This window comes from Mytilus californianus, unplaced genomic scaffold, assembly GCF_021869535.1.
Source record: "Mytilus californianus isolate M0D057914Y unplaced genomic scaffold, xbMytCali1.0.p SCAF_3, whole genome shotgun sequence".
Classification (NCBI taxonomy): domain Eukaryota; kingdom Metazoa; phylum Mollusca; class Bivalvia; order Mytilida; family Mytilidae; genus Mytilus; species Mytilus californianus.
Window position 1 is genome coordinate 11,072,160 of NW_026262679.1, and position 23,768 is coordinate 11,095,927.

General features: G+C 31.8%; 1 protein-coding gene across 1 annotated transcript in view; it reads right to left on the minus strand.

Moving 5' to 3' along the window:
• Positions 1 to 705: 705 nt before the first annotated feature.
• Positions 706 to 23,768, minus strand: part of LOC127732943 (probable JmjC domain-containing histone demethylation protein 2C) — a 111,886-nt gene continuing 88,823 nt past the window's right edge. The window contains exons 9-22 of the mRNA XM_052242150.1: positions 23,091 to 23,286; positions 20,941 to 21,057; positions 17,815 to 19,608; positions 15,651 to 15,821; positions 13,504 to 13,765; positions 12,888 to 13,080; positions 8,277 to 8,494; positions 7,657 to 7,935; positions 7,144 to 7,256; positions 5,461 to 6,316; positions 3,968 to 4,189; positions 3,282 to 3,547; positions 1,973 to 2,284; positions 706 to 1,641 (exon numbers count right to left, since the gene is read on the minus strand). Of these exons, the coding sequence (XP_052098110.1) occupies positions 1,564 to 1,641; positions 1,973 to 2,284; positions 3,282 to 3,547; positions 3,968 to 4,189; positions 5,461 to 6,316; positions 7,144 to 7,256; positions 7,657 to 7,935; positions 8,277 to 8,494; positions 12,888 to 13,080; positions 13,504 to 13,765; positions 15,651 to 15,821; positions 17,815 to 19,608; positions 20,941 to 21,057; positions 23,091 to 23,286 (5,077 nt within the window). The 3' untranslated portion in view covers positions 706 to 1,563. The remainder of the gene's footprint in view (positions 1,642 to 1,972; positions 2,285 to 3,281; positions 3,548 to 3,967; positions 4,190 to 5,460; positions 6,317 to 7,143; positions 7,257 to 7,656; positions 7,936 to 8,276; positions 8,495 to 12,887; positions 13,081 to 13,503; positions 13,766 to 15,650; positions 15,822 to 17,814; positions 19,609 to 20,940; positions 21,058 to 23,090; positions 23,287 to 23,768) is intronic.

Consider the following 23,768-nt stretch of genomic DNA (forward strand, 5'->3'; position numbering starts at 1 on the left):
TAATTTTAGCATTTCTGAATCAAATCTGGGTTGTTAAAGCCATGTGATGCTAGTACTCCATACACATTAAAAAGACTTGACAAATAAATTATCTTGTAGGCCCATAATAGGCCTGTTGGACAGCAATTTAACATTTTCTCCTCATAAGTAGTAGACCACCATCTTCAACAGCATGTGAACTGATTTACCATGTACCTATTTCTTGTCATGTGAATATAAGGAAGAGAATTGTTATCATGATTGACTGATTGATTGTTGCTTGTTTTTTGTGTCCTTGTTAGATGAACTTCATTAAGTAGAACTGGGAGAAAAGTATTTACAGTACCAGTTCTACATCTACAACTACATTTATTTATTTTTAGGCGATAATATCTAGTCATATAAAAATAAGATGTAGTATGATTGCAAATTAGACCATCTCCACCAGAGACCAAATGACGTAGAAGTTAGCAACTATAGGTCACCATACAGCCTTTAAAAGTCTATATTAAATTAATTCACAAGTTTTTTAGACTGGATTATTTAGAACTTGACATATTGTATCGACACCTGTTGATTGTTGAAGATTTTATGTTGATCTGTTAATTTTTTTGTTGGGCGCTGTCTCATTGACGTGAGCTATCATTGACATATACCTCACATCTCACTATACTTGTAACTGCATAATAGACTGTCGACAGAAAAGAATTACCAACTATTTATATATCAACTTTAAAGTATTTTTATTCTCTTTAAAGTACAGCAATATGATATAAGTAAAACCATAACATATTAAAGACTTTGTTTAAATAAAATTTTCAACATTAAAGAAACAAATACATTTATGTAAGAACAAATTTTTGTATTTATGACATAGTCTGACATTTTGTGATTTATATCACATTCATCGTTAGACTTTTTTAAAATGTGAACAAAAATTTACCACGTCATATAAAAATATCTTCCTTTTTATCATATTTTATATATAATATATACATAAGGCTACGTAAATAAACAGTACTATTTTAATACAAAATCTGTATAAGCAGAATGAAGAACATTTATTAAAATGACAACATGTAAAAAGCACATGATGCTGTAATTTGAGCTATTGTGATATTAACCTTCTATTTATAGATTAATATTTACATAACATGGTTTTACCATTGTACAACAATACATGATTAATGAAGCACATGAAATACTTTGGCTGATCCCTGAAAACGGATCTAAATGATCAACGGAAGATACTTTGTGTCATATATCTCTCACACACACACATCTCATCCATACACTTGTTGATATCGCGTCAACATGTATGGTTTATTTCTTTATAGAATCTGAATGACAAGTATGCTTGAAAAAAACAAAAACATGTGTTGTTGAAAGATTTAAAATATCCCTGAAAATTTGAGATCATTGAGATCGTGGCTATGTTATAGCCATTTATAATGTGTCCTAAATCACTTTGGTGATGGCACTTTGTTTTACTGACATAAATATCCCTGGTTAAGAAATGACCAGTCATTAGCACTGAGTTGAGTGGAGACACATTAGGACATTATATGTAGATAAATGAATTCCTTAGTCATCCTCATCTGGGTCATGTTCCTGAAGAACTGCCATAGAATCTTTTACTGCATGGTACATTATATTCTTGACCTAAAATATAACATAAAACTTCATTAAGAATTCATTGTATGCTTTAATAAATTAATTATGTAAACAGATATAAAAATATTTGTAATTTTGACCAGAGTTATCTCTCTTTGTTCAGAATTACTATATGTTCCAGCTACCAGTTGAATGCAACAGCTTTAATGCATTTGCAATTTATTATGGTAAACTTATAAGCTTTTCTAAGTTTGCTTACAAAAGGCAAATTACTTTTCTCTAAATCTCTTTCAAATATTATGTTATGAAAATGCAACAAATATTCTGATAGTGGCCATCTTTGTATCAATTATTCAAATTCATTCAACAAATACATTACCTGTAGTTTATCCTCATGGTTGGAATGTGTATCTGACAGACCTCGGAACTCTTGTGTGAGACTAACACAATGATTTAAGTGCTCAGGAGAAACAAAATCTTCAGCAACCTTTATACAACTGTGTAGATTACGAACTTGATGTGGTGCCCCTGCAGGTATAAATATAGCATCTCCCATACATTGTACAATAGTGTAGCCTAGTACACCATACTCCTTGTAAAGTCGTTCACGTAATTCCTCATCTAAATACCATGCCTGGTCATGGATGGGATCATGTTCAGCTTCTATCTCTTCACCTCTTTCTTTTCCAACCTGAAGAATTAATTATTTCATATCTATAAACTCTGTACACTATTCATATTTCTACATTTATCAGTCAATGCAATGAAAGAAAACAATCAAAAGAAGTGAAATGTATGTCATTAAAGAGCAAGCACCCTTCAAACAAAGGTTCATATTACTATTTTATATTACAAGTTCATGAATGAGAAATTTTTAGACCTTAACAAACAGTTCCTATATAAACGTGTAACTTTAAGCTTTTGCATTGCCTTTTAAACAGAGAATATTTACTTTTCACTCTGATGTAAAATATATGTCATCTGTATAAGACTGAAAACTCTGTAATATTCAGTAAGTATTTCGGACATAAATCCTGAATTTAATATTTTTCTTATATCATTCTGGTTATCAGTAGGTACTACAGGCATAGCTTATGATTTTAGAATTGGATATGGTAACAGCATACACAAAACGACTTTTCTTTGAGATTCCATTGTGTTTATGAAAGGTCACATGACCTTTATTTACAATATTTGATATTTATAAGTCACATGACATTTTCATATCTGAACAATTAGTGACACTAATATTTGTACATATTTATGACACTCAACTTGTCCAAAGTTGATTGGTGTATGAGATATTTATTTACCACAAAGTAATCATTGATATTAGATAAAGGATTATATATCTAGGTCAACACTACCTGCATTAACCATTTCAATGGAAATCAATTGATAGAGTTTTGTAACAATTAAGTGTTCGGCTGATTTAACAGAAATCAATAAATATTTCTATAATGCAAGTACTTGTTTAATTTAAGTGGTCTCTTAATGCATAGCGAAAAATTGATAGTTTTATACAATTATTAGTAAATTGAGGACATAATATATACTTAGTGCATCAATAAGACAACATATTTTTTCTGAATTTCAATAAATTTATAAAGTTTAAGACCCTATCTGGTTGTGATATTTTGTTCAAATGGCTGACTTCCTACCTTTTCCTTTAATGATTTCAAACTTACCATATTTAGAAAGTCTCTCATTTTGTCAGCATCAATGGCATCAAAAATATGCCACAGAGCTCCTGGTACTTCATACACCTCTCGTACACGTCTCTTGGTAATGATATCACATCCTGCATTATCAATTGCCTGTAAAGCAGCACTTTCATGTATTGCTTTTCCACCGGGTCCGTCATCAGGAATACCAACAAATACCATAACATTGACAGCATCAGAGACATCTAAATGCAGATTGGTAGTACCTTCAGCAGGAAAATATGCAGAGCCTGGAATAATAAATCAGTTACAGTCACATATAGTTTTTACCTTCAGTAAAGGACAATCTGGAAAAATAAACATGTTAGAGTGAAATATGATTTACTGTCAGTAAAGGACAGTTTATACAATCTGGAATGTCAAAGTTGACATTAAATTAACATTTAAGCAGAAATTTGTGCTATTTTAGAACATCAAAGTGATATTTAAATAAATTAAATATCATGGTAAATACTGTTCTCCTGTTAATCTTAGATGGGTGTATACTTTTCATTTATATTTATAAATATATTTTCAAACATGACAAAGCAATGACAAAGGATTTCTTTTTAATGCACGTTCCTTTAAAATTTATTAACATTCTTCTGGGTTTTGGTTGTTGAATATATATATAGTATATAACAGAAAAATATCAGTGTTTAAACACATACCATATGCATTGTACATTTTTGGTCCTAGATCAGGTCTTACGAGGAAATCAGGTAAACGTGATGCCAAGTTAAGTTTACCATGACGATGAGTATATTCCGGCAGAGGCAAAGCTTGCATGAGATCATCGAAATGATTTGGCATAATGTCGCTGAAATCATCACCAGGAGGCCAGTCCTTTAATTTGAGTAACATTGGGTTCTGGGTCTCATCAACTAAACGCTCTGAAAGAGTTAAAAATGTCTTTGATCAAAAATAAGTATTAACAGACTGAAGCTTAAACTGCTATTTTGATAATTATGCTCCATATCACAGAGTAAATATCTTGTAACCATAAACTTACCAAAAGCTATCAGCTTGAATAGAAAAATGGTCAAAGTACATGTGTATAAAAAAAAATAATCATATATATAGTCCTTAAGAACTGCTATAAAAGTTCTAGCAAGTGATATATATACCTAATGTGATGCATGATCTAACTCTTCCCCTAAAGCCTTTAATGTCCCTGGACATTTTACAGACAACCATCATCACCATCTAACACCCTTTTTTTCAAAACAAAATTGTATACATAGACATGTATATAGCATAAAAAACTATAACAAAAAGTAGAAAAAGTATCCCCCATCTGTTGATCTATTTTGTAACTTCATATTTTAATCAATATATCAAAGATACTGCCTGGAATTTATACAATATTTGACTGTAAATCTATAAACCTATAAACTTAAGTTTCACACCAATATTAAATTTCAATATTCAACTCTTTTCCATATTGTAAGATTATGTAATTCTAAATCAAAGCATTAGCAAAAGTAATTTGATCAATTTTCTCCGGTTCTTATAAGTTTTTTGTCAAGAATATTAAACAGTTTACATGATTATGTAGTCTGAACTCATTGGGTGTTACCTGTCAGATCTAATTTATAGCAGTTATTATCATGCATATGTTAGCTTTCATTGAAACAGAATTATAAATCATTCTGACAAGACTCAAATATTTCATCTCAATTCAAATAAAATAAAAATCTTTTGAAATGCATATATCATGTTTTGATGCTCTGCTAGGCCTGTGAAAAATTGTAGCAGACCTGATATAACAAACATCAACCAACCATTAGAACAAGGAAAAGGTTCAAAGATTTCTTTGAATTCAAGATAAATGTAAACAAATATCACAATTTATTTTTATATTACTTGTAAATGAGAACTGTTTGTAACCATCTAATTTTATTCATGAAATTAAAAGTTATAAAAGCCAGTCTAAACTGGATCCTTTTAAGTTGACAATTTTCATTAGGAAAACATAAGGTAACAGTAATTAACTAGTGCAAGTTCTTCTATAGTCCTTTGGTCTATCAGCAGAATTTAAGCTATAACAGTGTAAAGTACCCTTCAGGTTCATGTTTAAAAATGTTTCACTGTAAAAGTATCATAAACAGTAGAACTGAAGTTTTTGGTTAATACACAAGAACTATAAAACAATAAAATTTACCTTCAAGTTTTTCAAATCCATCCCAGAAATCTGACATTGGATGTCCAACCAATAAACATCCAGTTCGTGTATTTATCAGATCATTTTTTATTTTTCCAAACTGTTTACTAAAACTAGAGGGTCGCCATACTCCTTGATTTAATAGTTTATCCACACCCGACACTAACACTGGCTGACCCCGCTTCCACTGTTCCTGAAATATTTTGATATTTCCTTTGTGTCGCGCATCATGAAGTCGTAACAAACGTCCATCACAAAGCCAAGAATGAGGAACATCAGGATATAAAACACTAGTTTCTGTCAAGGTACGTTTTAGAATGGGAGCATCCCGTGCTATCATGCCACTATGACCAAATTTTGGAATGTAATGCAGTAGTTTAATTGGATTGTTATTCTCCACATCTTTAGGTAGTTGTTTTTCTACAACTGACTGAATTATATCATCTAAAGTATTTCCAGACTTTTTCGATTTTTTTGTTTCACTAGATTTAACTTTGCTGCCTGCTGTTTTAGTTAATAATTCCCTCAAAGTAGAACAACTAGCTGGATTTTTCTTATCCCCTTCATTTTCACCACCTTGTCCCCCACCACAGGGTGACACAGGCTCTGTGATAGGATTGTAAGATTTCCCGTATTTGTCCACTTTACTGTATGGAGATTCACTACGGTCTCGGCTATTCTCAGAGTCCATAGACGCTACGTCTGCTAGTAAACTTAACGGAGATGAGTTATCTGGATTGTAACTGTGAGCTTTGAAGTTGCCATTATGTTTTTTACTCCCTTTGAATGACTTTCCATGTTCATCAGTACCATTCACCATTTTCTTTCCATGCTCTACTGCTTGCTTCACAAATTGCTGAAAAAAAATCAGTGAATACTTAAATTAAATCAATGAATCTATATTGACATCTTACAAATGTTGTATAATTATTTTTTGATTTCATTTATCATAAGAAAACAGAAAAAAATGCATCTGCAGACTTGTTGATCCGTTTAAGAGAAAAAGAGAAGTAATGTAAAATAAAATGACCTGTAAGGCCCCTTACCCTGAACTATTGTTCTTCAAGTGCAATATGAAGGATAATTCTTAACAAGAAATGGTTATCAAGTGTGCATTTTTTTGCATTGTGCCTTAAAACATATAAAATATTTCCTGATTTTCTAATGAATGATGAAGCTTCAAGTACTTCTGATGAATTCACTTTCACCAGACAAGGAAGTAAAATACAGGGCAAATCAATACATCTTCTCACTACTTTTATCATATCAAAATAACATTGATTAACAATGTATGATTCAATACCTTTTTATATTTTTTATATTTATGATGGTGTATTAAATATTCTAAATCCTAATCAACATGTACAATGATTGTGATAAAATAATTCAGTAATGTTGCAAACAAACAAGTTAAATCAAGTTTAGCAAATTTTGATAAATCTTGGAATTGTTGTAAAAATCTCTTTTGTTGAGTCAATATTTTGTTTATGTCAGACTGGAGTAATGTGTCCCTGAATAGTGAGAGACAACAAGTGAAGTCTATCCTATATTCTATATGTCACACAGGTGTAAACATAACAGGTGTAATCTGTACTTTATTGACTATAAAATCTGCTCTGTCATGTCATTCCATAAATCTTGGTTTTTTTTCATATATTTTTTTCAAAAATTTTCTAAACATACCTGATTTATTCCATTTTTTTGTTGAAATTTGACAGCTTTCTGACACAAGCAGGTGGCCGGAAGATTCCATTTTGCTCTCATCTCATGAAGTAGTGTTCCTACTTCCCATAAAGCTAAAATATAGAAAAGAAAAATTAGTTTCATTTACATTTTTTTCTTTTAAAAACTGTTACTCATCTGTTTTCTTTATCTAAGCATTAATAAATTTATGTAAATAAACATGGTACATCTTGATGAAGGTTTACACTCAGATCATGTTTTTGTAATATAAAATTTATCTGGTATAAGGCAAAAGTCAGCTCTACTTTTAAGTCTGATCTGAGTCAACAAAAATTAACTGGCAATTACTATTCATATCTGGATAAAATGGGTGCATTTTCTGTGTTAACATTAGTTTACACTGCTTTGGTTACATTCAGATTGACTTACGTTTGAGGTATACAATGCTGTCCTATATAGGACAAAACAAAAAAAACTTGACTGATATGAAGGTAAAACTATTTATTTACTTACCACTTCTAGGAATAATTTGTGTTAACATGAGTTTATCTATCTCATGCTGCTGTCGATTGGAACTACAAGTAAGCCATTCTCTCTGCTCCTCATCGTCAGCAATCAGGTCGGTCTGACCTTTTTCCTCTCTCTCCATCTGTTTCTTTTTGACTTTATAACAGTCGAGACAGACCACAAAACCACACTTGTGACACACCCAGTGCATGTTAAATAATGTTGTATCACAGACATCACACATCTCACGTACACCGGTAACTGCTCTCTTCCAGGCAATTTTTGCTGAAATTACAGACATTTATTAAATTTCATATTGAAAACTAGTGTGAAAGTAGCAAACTGAACTTCTATGAATTGTAAAAAAAAAAAAGAAGAAAAAAATTCAATTTTCAATACCTTAGTAAAATATCTGCTGTCCTAATAATGAAATATACCATGATTTCACAATATCGAATTTTACTATCTTAATATAAAATTCATATGTTAGAGATAAAGTTATTCAAATCTTAAGAACATACAAATTCTTTATTTAGTCCAGTACTATTGTTTAAATTAATTTTTTTGAACTTCAAGTTATGTTATATTTGTTCTTGTCACAGTAAGTGACTAATAGTAATACATACCATCCTCACCAGCCTCGGCTATGGCATTTCTTTCTTGTTCAACCAGTTCACAGAATTTATCTCCCACTTTAGCAGCTATGTATTTACATGTTTCCAAATCCAGCTTCGGTTCCATGACAGGTGTATGAGGTAACCAAGGATCAATATCATCCTTCTCTGCATCCTCTAATTCAGAAAACCCAGCGATCGTTAGGAAACCTTTCTGACTGAATCTTAGTCTGAAAGAAAAAAAATCATAAACATTTAAACTATGAGCTCTTCAATATTTATATCTTACTACCTAGTAAATACCAAAAATGTAATCTGTTGTAGGAAATATTTTATCTGTACTTTATGAATAGAATGAAACTACTTTAAGTTTGCTTGATAAAATCTTTTCTTTATTGTTGATACCTCATCAAAATCTCTTGTATATGCCTTTTAGTTAAAGTATTAGAGACACTAAATGAGTCAGAAATGTGCAAATTACAACAACTATAAAATAGTTGTACCAAGGTTTATTGACTAATAAAGGAAGTTCAAAATGACAAATCTATTTACTATCTGACAGCTACTTGTAAGATTAGTGCAAAAAGATAGCAATAACTGAGCAGTCAACAAACTCCCATCTAATCTCACAATTTATTATTATGTAATGCTCACAGAAATTTGTATTTTAATTAAATTTATAAACAAATCGCTTTAGAGATTTCTTACATCACTAATCTTATTTTCAAACAACCTTGGAATTTTCAAGTTATGTAATGTTAAGAAAAAGATAACATTTCCTAAACACATTGTGTTACAGATTAATTACATAAGACATACATTAATCAAGATTGACCATACAAAACAGGAAATAGAACTCCTAAGACATTTTATTATCTCCATGATAAACAACTGAAATATGAAGATGATTAAACAGAAAATCGATATTGTCACCACTAATGACACGTCAAACACCATTATGTGACTAAGTCTTGTGGTTTTTTTATTTTATGTCATACAGGTGGGGTCTTTTAAACATTTGACTTCTAGATTTTTAGGTAGGAGACAATGTTGTCACATGACTAACTTAGAAAGAGATGCTACTAACAGAATCTAATGCCAGTTCAAACTATTTAAAAAGCATTGTTAAGCGTGGATTAATGACCTTGTCCTATTTTTACCCTACCAAAAGGACAGAGATGAATTACCTGTAGTAGTTTGTACCTTGAGGTGTATATTACACGATTAATGATATAAAGTTGCTGTATTAATGTATAGTCTCGATGGGCCATTAATTCAAACTATGTCAACATAAAAACATCCATTTACTGAACTATATTTACACAGTGTCAACATAAAAGTTATGAGTTGTTTTTATTTTTGTTGGTCATTATTCTGTATTGTGACTTACTCCTACTTTTAATTGTTTCTAGGATTCACACAAATTTGCATAAAATGTTTTAATTGAGACTATTTGATGGGTATTGAATCAGTCAGTTGTCAGACCAAAGATTACATGAGCTTATTTATGATGAAAGAATCTCCAAATAAATTAGACCACTTTTCTACTAAATATTTTTTATGACCTTGACCAAAGCAATAGTTCAACTTGTGTTTACAATATTTGATTGAAGATTATTCTTTATATTATTTTAAACTTTCCCCTATGTCTAATAAATTTCAGAAGTAATTACATGTCTATACAAAACAGGTCAAAAAGTAAATGAAATGGAAAAGCTATTAACATTTAATACTGCTCTGTGAATTATATTGATTTAGATTTAAACGGCCTGAAGGAATTTCTTTGATATGTAAAATGAGAATTAATATTTATAGGGAGCCATTAAAATCTAGATAGAGTGCATTCTCCTGACTAGTAATGGATTGCTTTATGATGGTGTTTACCTATGGGAAGCTAAAAATAACATGTAATAGCATGATATAACTGTGTCTATTTCAATAATTAATGACATACACCTTCCCATCAAAATTTAATTATATAAAACATGTAACCATTATGTAGGCAATAATGTCAAAGTCTAATTCAAAACAAAAATAAACCATCATGGGTAATAAAAAAAATAATGAAAAATAAAACCTCAAGGTCATACATATTAGCTGCCTTTCTTAAGCTGACAACTGGTAACTGAACCAAATATTGAGGTTGGCACCTGTGTTCACTGGTAACCTTTACAATAAGGTATCTTGTTGAGAGGTCACCTTTACATACAAAGACTCAACAACAATTGTGTCAAAAGGCAATCTATACAAGTAGAAACCCATGTTCAGAGGTCATCTCTTCTAGAAGTCAAAAGGCAATCTATACAAGTAGAAACCCATGTTCAGAGGTCATCTATTCTAGAATACAAATGAGTTCAGAGGCATTCTACAGAAATCTAGTTTTGAAATCAACCTCAACATGATTTATTTAAGAGGACATGTGTCTTCAGAGGTTAAACCTACCAATACCACCTTAGTTCTGAAACAACCTCAACACAATAACAAATCTGTTTAAAGGACATATCTGCCTGATGAAAGCTGCATTTACAGGGTCACCCTAGAGGACACAGGTATTTGGAGGTCATATCTACCAGAAGACACCTGTATTAGGTCACCTTGGAAGACAAATCTGCCAGAAGACACCTGTATTTAGGAGGTCATTACAGAAGCCATATCTGCCAGAAAATGCCCATATTAGGTCACCTTTGAAGACATATCTGCCAGGAGACACCTGTATTTAGAGGTCACCTTAGCAGACATTTGTCAGTAGACACCTGTTTTTGGAGGTCATCTCTGTCCAAAGACACATGTGTATTCTTCACAATGACACGTGTGTTTTGAACAACCTCAAAAGGATAACAATGATTAAAGTGGACATCTTTTCAAAATGACACTTTTGTTCAGGTTATTTCTACAAGACATTTGTATGCAGAGGTAGCCCTTTAGTTTAAGCAGACGCCTGTGTTCAAGGTCACTTCTAAATGTATAAACTTCGGTGAATAAAAGTAATTCTTCAGGGCAATAGCCTTTAAATGAAGATCATTTGATTCTGGTATTAACTTCTACTACAAGAATAATCAGTCTGTCACAGTCAATAAACAACCTAACTCGACATGAGATACTGAAAACAATGAAACATTTCATTCCTTAACATTGTCCTCCATACAAATAAAATTCAATAAAATCCAATAAAACAACAGAAGAAATCACATGATTAAGTATTGAAAATCTACACAATAAATCCTCCAAAGACTCAAACTATGTTAGCATTTGCAATATAGTTAAATGTCAGAGAGGAATAAATTTCCGATAATAGAGTTTTGTCTACTGATATTTAGGATAACATGTCATAACCAGAATGTAATAACTAAAGTACATCCTATGAACCTGCAAAGTTACAAAACAATGTTCTCTATTGATTCTATTTTGGCTTTATTTAGTCTGCATTATTACAGGAAAGACAGATTTTGTTTGTTGGTCTGTCTGTCTTTATGTTTGTTGTGTCATTTGTTCTTTGGTATCTATGAAAATACCTAGCACAAAACCACTTATACTTTGACCTTCCAAAGTCATCAGAATAAATTATGTCATTAAGAAAACACCCGACTAAGGCAAGAAAATACCCATCTAATGCATTCTAATACTTATTTTAATCCTCCACTCATACAGAAAGAAAATACAATGAGATATATTGCTGTTAAAACCCCTGAATTCCATGACCAACTTTTATTATGGCCTAGAATCGTGTTAAAACCATTTACAACAAATCAATAGTACTTAATCATGTAAATTTAATCCAGGTGGGTTTTAATCTATTTCCAATTATTTTGCAAAGTAAGAGATCTATATTGTTTGCATTTTTGATCTGAGTAATAGGATCTATTTAGAATTAAACAAAGTCCATATATATATACAAATGAGTTGTGATATGACCCTGTCATGACCTTGAAAACAAAGCTTTTGTCGTATTGCAATTCAATGAGTTATGTCTGAATATGTCTAACAAAATGATCACAATTTACCATTGTTCTGGATAAGCTACATCTAAGAAATTTTTACCAATTTCAAGATTAATTAAATAAATTAAGGACAGGAAATACTGACTTCCTAAGTAAACAAGCATTCTGAGAGTATTGCATGGCAATACATAGTCCCCTACCGGTTAAGAATTCATTGTACTGGAACAAAATGCTAACTTGATCTATAACTTGTCATGGTGTAAACTATATAACAAATATCAAGTCAATATATTCAAGCATGATGAAAAAAAGTGTGGAAAACTAAGTATTTGAGAGAATTTTCAGAGTCCAAGGACCATAACTCTGCATAAATCATCAGACTGGAACAAAATTTAAACTATATACCAAATTTCAAATCAATATCTTCAAGCACGAAGAAAAAAGTTTGGAAAACTGATTTGCCGGACTGACGAATGGACAGACAAACAGATGGAAGGAGTTCAAACCTAAAGTCTGGAAAAACATGGTTAAAAAAAAATCAAGTCCTTAGGAAGAAATTGATGAAGGGTCCAAAAGTTCCACCTTGGCCTAAAAAGAAATCTCTTAAGGGTAGAATCTTTCAAGCATGTTCAGTTTCTAACATTCTGAACGCCTAGAATCTACAGAAGATATTTGGGTAACTTACCGTCTGAAAGCATAGAATCTACAAAAGATGTTTGGTAACTTTTTGCTCCTCTGATTTGGTGTCATCTTACACTCTCTACATTTCATCAGCTTTGGAGTCACTTCACTACAGGAACCAGCTTGTAAAAATGGCTGACATGTCTTTTTTAAAGTAGCTATAGAGGCTTTTACCAATGGTTTGTTGAAATTGGAACCTGTGTAAAGATAATACAAAAAGCATGACAATAATGTAATATATTATGTAGAAATACAGATATTCTTATTTACCCATCTATAGAAATCCCAACACACCATATGTTATTTCTAAGTTCTGGTATGTGAAATTTTGCCATGAACAAATCTATTTTTATTGAGAATAAAATTTTCAATATGTTCATCATTCTTTGTTTTATCAACAATTACAGGTAAGTTTCACATCAAAAGACTACAAACAAAAACACTGACGAGATAATATGATGTACCATCTTATTTCTGTTTTAGATTAAAATTATACATTCCAACAGCTGCAGATTTGGCTACAAAACTACATATGTTCTTTTAATAATGTTTAATAATGATATAATTTTTATTACGTCTTAGCTTGTCATACATTCTAATTATAATCAATGACTACATACCTCCTGCAGGGTTAGTTTCTACTGGTTTGGTGACACTGGCTATTATGTCCTTCACCTCTTTCAATGTTGCTTCCTTTTGCACTTCTTTGTTTTGTTTCTTGTGTTTCTTTTTCTCTTTCTCCTTTTTCACTGGTTCCGGTTCTGTTTCCATGGCAACTGGAACTGGTTCTTCTGGTTTTTCAATCTCAACTGGTTCTTCCTCTTTGACCACATTAACCTCTGTGTTTTCTACTTCCATTTCAGTTTCTGAGTTAAACTGTAACTGGAAGACAAATGTCATATTGCTAATTATAATATTGAAAACTATTTCAGTAATTTACACTGGACTACAACATAAACCTGTTTACATGTTTAGTTACCTATCTGGTCTGCCTGTGGTCACTTCAAGCAGGTCAAACTTTTAATTAGGATGATGGATTAGTGTTTAACATCCAGTTTGCAAATATTACATACATATCAGGATGAGAAAATGTTGATGATATGAATAATATCTCTGTTTTGTACTAGATCGACATGCTGAGCAGGAATTTTAATGTGCTAGTTCACAAGGTTTACAAACAGTTTATCCTCTCTTTTCTTCTATCTAAACAGTGCATTTCTTTCTAACCAAACTTTTGTAAACATTGTGTGCCGTTTGTTATAGTTTGTTAAAGGTTACAAAAGTAGAGACAAATGCATCGTTTAATCAGTGTTTACTGACCCTGATTGAACTGTCAAAAATGCATGCACATGTTGTCGGTAAAAACTTATTACGCTGGGAAACTAGCTTCTGTAGAAGATGTTTTAGACACAGAGGACATCGCTCTTCATATGCATATATATTCTTAATGTCAGTTCATCATCTTCATCAGATGAATGTATGAAGATAGTGATAAAACCTTTTAATTGAAAATAGCAGCAATTAAAAATTTGTGACATTGTTTTGAGTTATGACAATCAGGAACATACCTCTTTTTCTTTCTTCAGAATCAGTCTTTTTTTAGTGGGAAACATATGTGTAGATAAATGATTCAATGTTAAAGTTAGAAAGAAATGCAGTGTTTGTACTAACAAACGACGAATGACAAACTGTAGACGCATTTATGCAAACTTTGCAAACGTATGTTAAAAACAAATGATCTAAAGGCTCGCTGAACCGTTTGTATCGTTTGTGTTAGAAAGAAATGCAATCTTAGATTGTGTTCTTATCCTGGTTATGGGTTTAATTCTACACCAGCTATCTAATACCCTAACAGAACATCTAACAAACAATCACACTTAATACCCTAACAGAACAACTATTCTCATCCTCAATATGTTTATCTTTCATGCATTTCTGGAATTTGTTGGTACACAGCAACATGAGTAAGGAATGTTTGTGATCTATCATTTAGACTTTAACAACAATATTTATAGCAACAGATTGGTTTTATCAACAAGTTACACCGAATATGATATAATTCATTAAAAATGTATGAAAACACTGAATAATACTTATCTAATAGTTATCTAATGCACTCACAATGCTAATTAGAGAAAATCAATTTCATTAAAAAATGTAAATTTTATTTGAATAACATTTGGACACTCATCTTTCTATGCTATAAACTCCCCCTATTGATTGACTATATATTAAATCCCCCAAGGTTTCATTAAAAGTTAGGTCAATAAAGATTAATAATTTACACAATAGTTGGGAGGATCAATCTTTCTACATTGTGAACACTCAGACAGAATCCATATTCTTTATACACTGTATTTGCTTAATGGGAATTAGAAAATCATTCAGGTTTAAATGGCCTGTACTATTACAGAATGAAAATATCAATACGCTTACTGTTCTCAAATACCAAACAACATGTTTAATCAGCCGAGAATCATAATAAATAAGTTTAAATTGAACTGTAATGTTTTCACCAATCCATTTAAATAGTTATACATATTTATTCAATAACAAATTATTATACTTTAAATAACTCTATAGGTTTTTTAAATTCAAATGCCATGCTTGCTTGACTACAAAGAAAGCCTCAAGGTTTTGAAATTCTAAAGGGGTAATTAAATAAGACCTAAGCCTCTTACCACAAGATAATGTCAACTTAGATAATTTTAACACATAACTGATGAAGGAACATTTTCTGCTTTTCTGTCATTGTATGAGAACTTACTGGTTGTGGAATTTTGGTAAGATTTTCTACTGGTTCTTTGGAATCTTTTGGTTTTTTTGTTTTGCGTTTTGGAGCACTACTACTGCTACTATCATCAGAATCTACTTTGGTCTTTTTAGGATTTAATCTTTTTGTCTTGGTACGCTTTTTTCCAGAGTTACCATCAGTGATCTGAAAAATGTGCAGTAAAATTTGTTCAAATATCTGCAGAAATGAGATAGACAGAAATTAAAAGATATGACAGTTATGGAGATCAAACGCTAAAATTAAACAGCCAAATATGAGAGGCAAACATTACATCCTATAAGAAAACATCCACCCTTTATACGAGGCTAGCAAAACGGCAGCCATAAGAGAGAATTGCTTTGTACTTAAAATAACCTTGAAAGTTTACAGGGATCATCATTCATGGTAGTAAGTGGTAAAATTCTCAGCAAATATTTGTGATGTTATCTAATAATGACTCCAGGATAGAAAATTAAAGGTCCTATACAACCCACACAACAATTAATATGGTAGTAAAATTCAAATTTGTCAAATTTTGACATAAAGAAGCCATTTTTTTGTATGTTTATAAAAGTTCTTAGTCATCATCAAAAGTAGGTTGTGGGGTTCCCATTGGGGTTTACAATTACCACGGCTTTTTGTTATAGCTAAGCAGGAAAATATTTAATGGATGAATATTTCCTCTTATTAAAGTACTTATACTTAGCAAACAGAGTAAAGCAGATTATCTATATAACCACAGGATGTCATCTCCTTCCTTTATAATAGTGTTCTTCAGTGTTAACGACATACAACACATTCACAGTCTAGTCATGTGTGTGCAAACAGATTCATTCCTAAGATGGCCCTTATAACCTATTCTGGTATAATATAACTAAAAATGGAACCCGCCATACATTATTCATGTTTTAGAGATTTATATGATTAACTTGTACTTTCAGATGTTAATTAAATTCTGAGCAGAGTATGGTTTATAATTTCTTGTACTAGATTTAAGGTGAAGTAAACAAAATCTTGACAAAACAGGTGGTAAAATAATCCCTGTAGTGATGGCAGGCAATCAAACTAGGAGTAATTAGGACTGTCTGTGTAGCACATCTAATTACTAACATTCTATGATCACTTAACCAATCTTTATACTGGCAATCTTCCTACAGTCAAGGTTACTAAATATCAAATTATTGTTGCTAATTTTTCTGGCGTAATCCATTGGGATAATTTTAATAAAAGATATTGGTCATTGTATCATTATTCATAAGAGATCAATAATAGATGCAGATACTTATTACACCACTTATGACAGAAGTGCTAACCTGAAAGCAGGTGTGATTGAGTTATTAACATATTATCACATATCTAAATAAAAATAAATATGATAAATATGATACGAGCACATGAACACATGCGTGTCATATGAGAACTGTTCCCTTTTTAATGCAAATTGTTACATCACAAAACAATTTTAACAACACAAAAACCAATAATCCCCAGATTCCTCTGTAACTAATTTCTTTGTTTGTGTAATGATAGAATTCCTGACTTTTGATATCAGACAAGTTATTAATTACATCTCTATCACAATAAACCAATACATCAGTGGAATTTTTTGGCACAATTACAGTACTTGACGAGTTTGGCAAGATTTCAGTAAATATTTGTGTGTAGTTTCTCTGGCAAACCTTACCATTTCACTAACACTCTATATTGCATCATAGAGTCTGGTTTACTTATAATCATGTAAACAAGTATCCAAATATAAATAGGAGCCTCTCCTACAACTTACATTCTGACAAATGTGATAGAACTACAAGCAGTTGTCAGAAAATACTTTTGTGTATTTCAATGCATGATATATCAGTAGAAAAATCACTGTTTTGTAAATTGTTTACTTTTAGTAGGCAGATAGTCACAAAAATGCTAAATAAACCCATTAACCTGATTCACCAAGAATATATCTTAGCACACATCTTGCATTGAACTAATTTATCTGTGCAGCATAATAATCTCATAATCTCATTATAATTTTCACCCTGGATTCATTCTTACATAATCTGTTAACAAGCAATTTATATAAAATGATGATAAACTATGTTGAAGTGTTTCATACTTGACATATAAGTATGAACAGGGTTACATTTCTTTACTGTATAATACAAACCTGTGTCTCTGTCTCCGATGCTGATGTTGTAGATTCATCGCCTTCCTTCCCATTACCATTAGGTAACTTTAGAGCACTAATTGGAGATTTAGATCCGCCTTCTTTGCTGGGTGATATGTACGAACAATTCACATAACAATTTTTGACCACTTCACCTTTTTCATTGACGACATTTTTTTCACTTTTAATTGAACTTTCAGAATTTTCATCATGTAAAAGAGGTGAAGTTTTAGTTGAGACTTTATCTTCTGAATGCCTCTGAAGCCATGCTTTCTTCAGTTTTGGATGATTTGCTGATTTGTGGGGTGATGAATCCGATTTGACATTAGGTGGGGGACTAGGAGCACTAAGTGTATCACTATCTGTATCTAATTGTCCATTTGCAACACGATTAATTGTTTCCAATAAAGTCACCTGGCTATTTAAGCTGCTAGTACTACTGCTTAGAGTCAATGAAGTGGCCTCGTCATTTGCCATAGGAGTGAATTGAATTGGATCACTCTTCCGTCTCTCCTGATTTTCCACACCAGTACTGGGTGCTATAGAAGTAGCTGGGGGTGTTTGGGACAACCCCTTATTACTACTTGATGTTGTTGTTGCTGTCATTTTTTTATTTTTATTAAAATCAGGATCTTGGAAGAATGCATTCTGAACTGCATTTTCTACAAAAGTTTTAAAACTGTCCATGAATCCTGATCCGGCTGCCGTATAATTTGATGGTGAGGTAATGTTAGATAACGTATTGCTGCTGCTAACACTAGAGGTTGTGGTGTACGGTGAATGATTGGTTAATATTTGTGGTGTTGTATTAGGAATGAAATTATTGCTGCTAGTTATTGGCATGGAATTTTCTCCTTTCTGTCGTTTCCTGTTGTTGCCCTCCTTGTTGAATTTTCTTTTAACTCCCTGACTTCCGGGTGAGATTTCTTGAGCACTAGTACTAGATGCTGCTTTAACAGTAGTCTGAGAGTAAATTGGATTTGGTACAAGTCCTTGCTGTATTAGACTGTAGCTGTAAGCCATGGATCCAGTTAATGTAACCGGAGGCTGAGCAATAGATGCTGTCACAGATGAGGAAGACACAGGAGACTTAGACTGAACTCTGGGCTTACGGTGGTAGTCAAGAGGCTGTGAGATGGCTGCTGAGAGCTGATGTGGATCAGCCACATGAAGGGGACTATGACTTCTAGGGATATGTTTATCACGATGAGCTGACAAGTCCATTGACTGAGACATGTAATCCTGATGAGAAGCCAAGGGACTGCCTGATGTAAGTGATGAGTACTGGCGGTCTGGTGTATGTGCTGGTTTTGGTTGTGATCGTGGAGACGTGGACGGTACAGTAGAATGATGAGAATGAGCAGGACGTGGACTACTTGATTTCATCCTGTTATCAACAATAACAGAACTATGTGATTTGCTGTCTTTGATCAATGGTGGGGGTACTGACACAGTTGAACGTTTAGAGTCTTTTTCCTCTTTTCTGTGTTTATCCCCTAGTCCATATGATTGCAATTGTTCTGAAGAAATATAGGAATGTTGAAACGGCTGATAACCAAACAAACTAAATTTTGGTTCCTGTTTGATATTTGCCGTAGATGAGGGAATGGAATAACCAGGGTAGTACATGTCCTTCCCTTCTTTTGTTCCTTTCTCTATTTTTTGTTCTTGTTTAATTGAAGCTTCTTTTACATGTTTCAGGTATTTTTCTCTTTCGATCATCTCCCGTTGAAGATAATCCTGGCGAATTTGTTCTTCAGTTAAATGCCTTTGTCTTAACTGCTGCTCTTTCTCCTACAAAAACAAATCAATGTACTACAAAGAATCAATAGACAAATTACAATAGGAAGGCCATTATGTTATTCAATACTTCAGCTTTTATGTAAATTATAGGAGAAATTAGTCAATAGTTATGACAGAGGTAGATTATGTGTAGGAGCAAACTGGATGTTTTATGGCCACTCAGTATGAGTAAGGACTTTCTGATTACTGATTTAATAGAGCTGAAATTTATAGGGCAGTAGTCTCCTGAATAATTCAAATCACCTTAAAAATAGATTTCCATCTAAAGTGACAGGATCTAAATTGGCACAAAATTCAGTTGAATTCAATATTCTATTGCCATTAAACATTTGATTTAGGTATATGACAAGCAGTCAATAATAATAAAAACAACTAAAATAGCAGTAACATATAAAGGAATAATTGGAAATACATTAAGTACATATCACTAAATTCAATCTCTCAATAGAAAGTTAAAAAAACAGATGTCACTGCCAAAGAGACAACTATCCAACAGAGTCCAAAAAAGCGGGACTCTCAACCTCATTTCAAATGAATTTTATGGAGGAAACTGTGGTTTTAATTTGAGTGTAAAAGAGTATTTATTCTAGTTAATTTTGTTTCTATATTATTAAATTTCATAAGTATAGTTTTTATGTCCTTTTAATAGTTCTCTCTAAATTTAATAATCATCACAATTCATCTAATGCTATATTTTTGTAATATTTAAAATGTTTTTACATCCTGGATATTTTCTGTGAAATTTTATTACATCTATCCATATGTAACATTTTTTTTTATTCTGTACTGTCAGTTTTATATAGTGTGCCTTTTATTTGAATCAATAAAATTGTAATTATTATTACAGATGGTGTTATGCTTTTTCCAATTAAATATTTGTCGCAAAGTTTTAATGTCTGGGAAAATTCTACTATTTCTAACCCCTACTTCCACCTTCCAGTAGCAAATAAATTGCGAGTACACAGTTTAGTCACACATTGTACATATGTATCTAATACCTATAATTTAGTCATAATTTGCATGTAGTATGTACTATCTCAAGGTCAAATGATAACAAACAATACCCTGGGAACCAAAGAATTAGGTCAATGTCTTACATATTTATGAGTTTAACTAACCAAACAGTATTTATGTACATAAAATATATTGTTTTCAACAATCAAGATTCCTTTGTGATAGCATATCAACAGAGAATGGTTAAATGATTCCACCTGTGTTGAAGCATGAATCAGAGTTGTAACATGAAGCAAGTAGGAAGCCTTTCTAGCTCTAATGATTATGCCAGCTACCAATTTCTAACTAAAATATTAGGTGCATGTGTACCTGTTTGATTTTTTCCTCCATGGATTTGGTGGCCTCTTGTCGCCTATCCATACCATGATGCTCAGATTTGGGTGGCTTTACTGTGCCTTGGACTATTGATGGTCCAGACCACTGAGCCTTAATGAAAGAATAATAAAATATTGTAAGCTGACTCTCGGTTTTTCATACATCAATGCTAATCTATTTTATTCATGAAGATATCAATGGAAATTTGGGTGAACTCTTTTCAAGCTACCATAAACAAAAACAAGCAGACTTCAAACAGACATGCAACATCTGTATAGAAGTGAATTACACCTAAAAATCTTCTTTCTTTATTGAAGGCAGAGGTTAGATAGAAATAAACTCATCAACAACATTTGGTCAACAGCCAATACATAGTTGTATCAAATAAGGAAGGGTATTCATTTACACACAGCTAAAATTGGCATCTATTGAAAGTATGTATAGCAAAATAATTGAAGTTTCTACTAAATAGCTGAATATTGATACCTAAAAATGAAATGTCATGAATAAGCAGGTGTATGAAAGGTCAAATTTCACTGCAAGGTAGATATTTATAAATTTAGACATAACATCATTCATGCGGTTGAGAGGGAATACAATCATTATATATATATATAGACTCTATGAAATTTGTTGTCCCCACTGTCTATGTTTAGAAATACTTATGTTAGTCTTTTATAACATGAAAAGTAAACAAGAAAAATCTTGTCTTCATGTACTGCTTTCTTATTGAAAGAACTTAACATTGTGTTGTGAAACCTAACATGATGTTAACCTTGAAATACAAATAATAAACACCATATTTGGTATGTTTAAACTTCGTATATATTCAAATCAGGTTGCATAAAACACACACAGTCTAACCATAACCATTTATCTAAGGAAATCTTAATTTCAATCTGTTGAAAGATGACAAAAGAGATAGGTACACTTCTAAAGAATTTTAAAATAACTAAATACATTGTTAATGTGCTATGCAGTGTATTAATTAGTTTTGTCAGGACATGAAGTGATTAAGGCCTTATAGAAAAAGAAACTTCCATCTAATTACTCAGTCTTTCTCAACAATTTCGTGACCTTTGAACATTTAAACAGGCAATGTATAGAAAATCCTCAGACCATATTTCCTTTAATAACTATTTAAATGTCACCATTACTTGGCATGAAAAAAAACCTTCCATTTCAGCTGAGAATCTAATTATTGCTATGTGTAAATACAAGTTGTTAATAACAATATTTGCCAATAAATAATTGAAAAGCCATTGAATGTAAAACCAATGATAGAAATCAAACTTACTAATAACAATTCACTCGAGCAGAACAAATGCTGAATTGAATATTCTATACTTAAAAGGCTTAAATTGATTTTAACTTGAACAACATTAAACTTGATATAAAACCCCTACTGAGACCTAAGAAGACTGATTTATTGATAGGTCAATATATACAATGTTTACTTGCAGATTTATTTTTGTCACATATGTTTACTACACTATAAACCTTGAACTATTTAGCATTATGAAACACTAGAAAAGAAATGTAGTTACAACATATATTTTCCTAAGCATATGACAAGTTACTAGCCTATAGAAAGAGTTTAAGACATATAACTTTTTGTAGTCAGTCAATTTGATCATCACACAATTTTGAATAAAAAAAGTGTAACCTCCTTCCCAATTGTTTATGATTTAACTATGTTATGAATTCCAGTATAGCTATGGTAAAAACATTTGATAAACTTATTAAGTGCACACAGCATATTTTGAGTGTATGCTCAGCATTAATTTAACATTTTAGAGCATAAAAAAAAAACCTTCTTATAACAACCAAATCCATCTATGGTCCAACAGTCTGCCCTAAACTGCCTATACTAGGCCAAAAATCAAATATCTATTGTAAGGTAAATTATGTTGCCTCCCTTTGTTTGTTTTTCAAAGTGCATTCTATACAATTGATTTCATGTTTGAACAGGGTTTAGAGGAGAAATTGCAAGTAAAACTCTGCTTTCTATTCAGATTAAAGGTATAATTCATAGACTGTTCCTCTTTTTAGACCACTATTTACAATGCTTAAAAATCCTGTCTAGTAAAAATTGTTTGTGCTAGTGTTAAAATCACTGCCAAAGATAAAACGCAGAAACTAACCTTCTGATTGGCCAACATCAGAGACTGTTTAAAGTGGTTGTCAACAGCAGCTAAAGTGTCAGCTGATTCCTTCAGAATTCTCTCCCTTTCCACTCTTTGTTCCCTTTCATGTTCTCTCCTCCATTCATTCTTCTGTCTTTCCTGTCTTTCTAATCTGTCCTTTTCCTCCTGTTGTCTTTCTCTCTCCAATTTCTCTCTGTGGATATAAAGATAACACCATGTAAAAAACATACATTGATACCTGCCAACTTCTCAAAATCTCTACATGATGGGGATTAAAGCACAACCTGATCTAATGAATCTTGTATACTATTGTTTTGAGTGAGTATATATGTGTGCTGAAATGCCAATTTAAATCCTTTGAATGCCTGTTTTAAGGTATTCAGTTTACACTATGGACAAATCTCCCATTAATCAGGATAGCGGGTAGCTTAATTTGGTGCAGGCACAAAATATGGTAGGGTTAAATCAGTTTCACAAACATATATTCCTATGGTTTCTCTAAAAAAAATTTGTAAGAAGTGAAAATTTTCATCAAGTTTTGGAAAGAATCAAAAATTGTTTATGTTTTCTTTTATTTAACAGTTTTCTTTCTCTATGCAGATAAAAGCATTGTTTACTTTGACCTTACACAGGAATCAAATAGAACAGAGAGTTACAAGTGGGTAGAGTAGACTT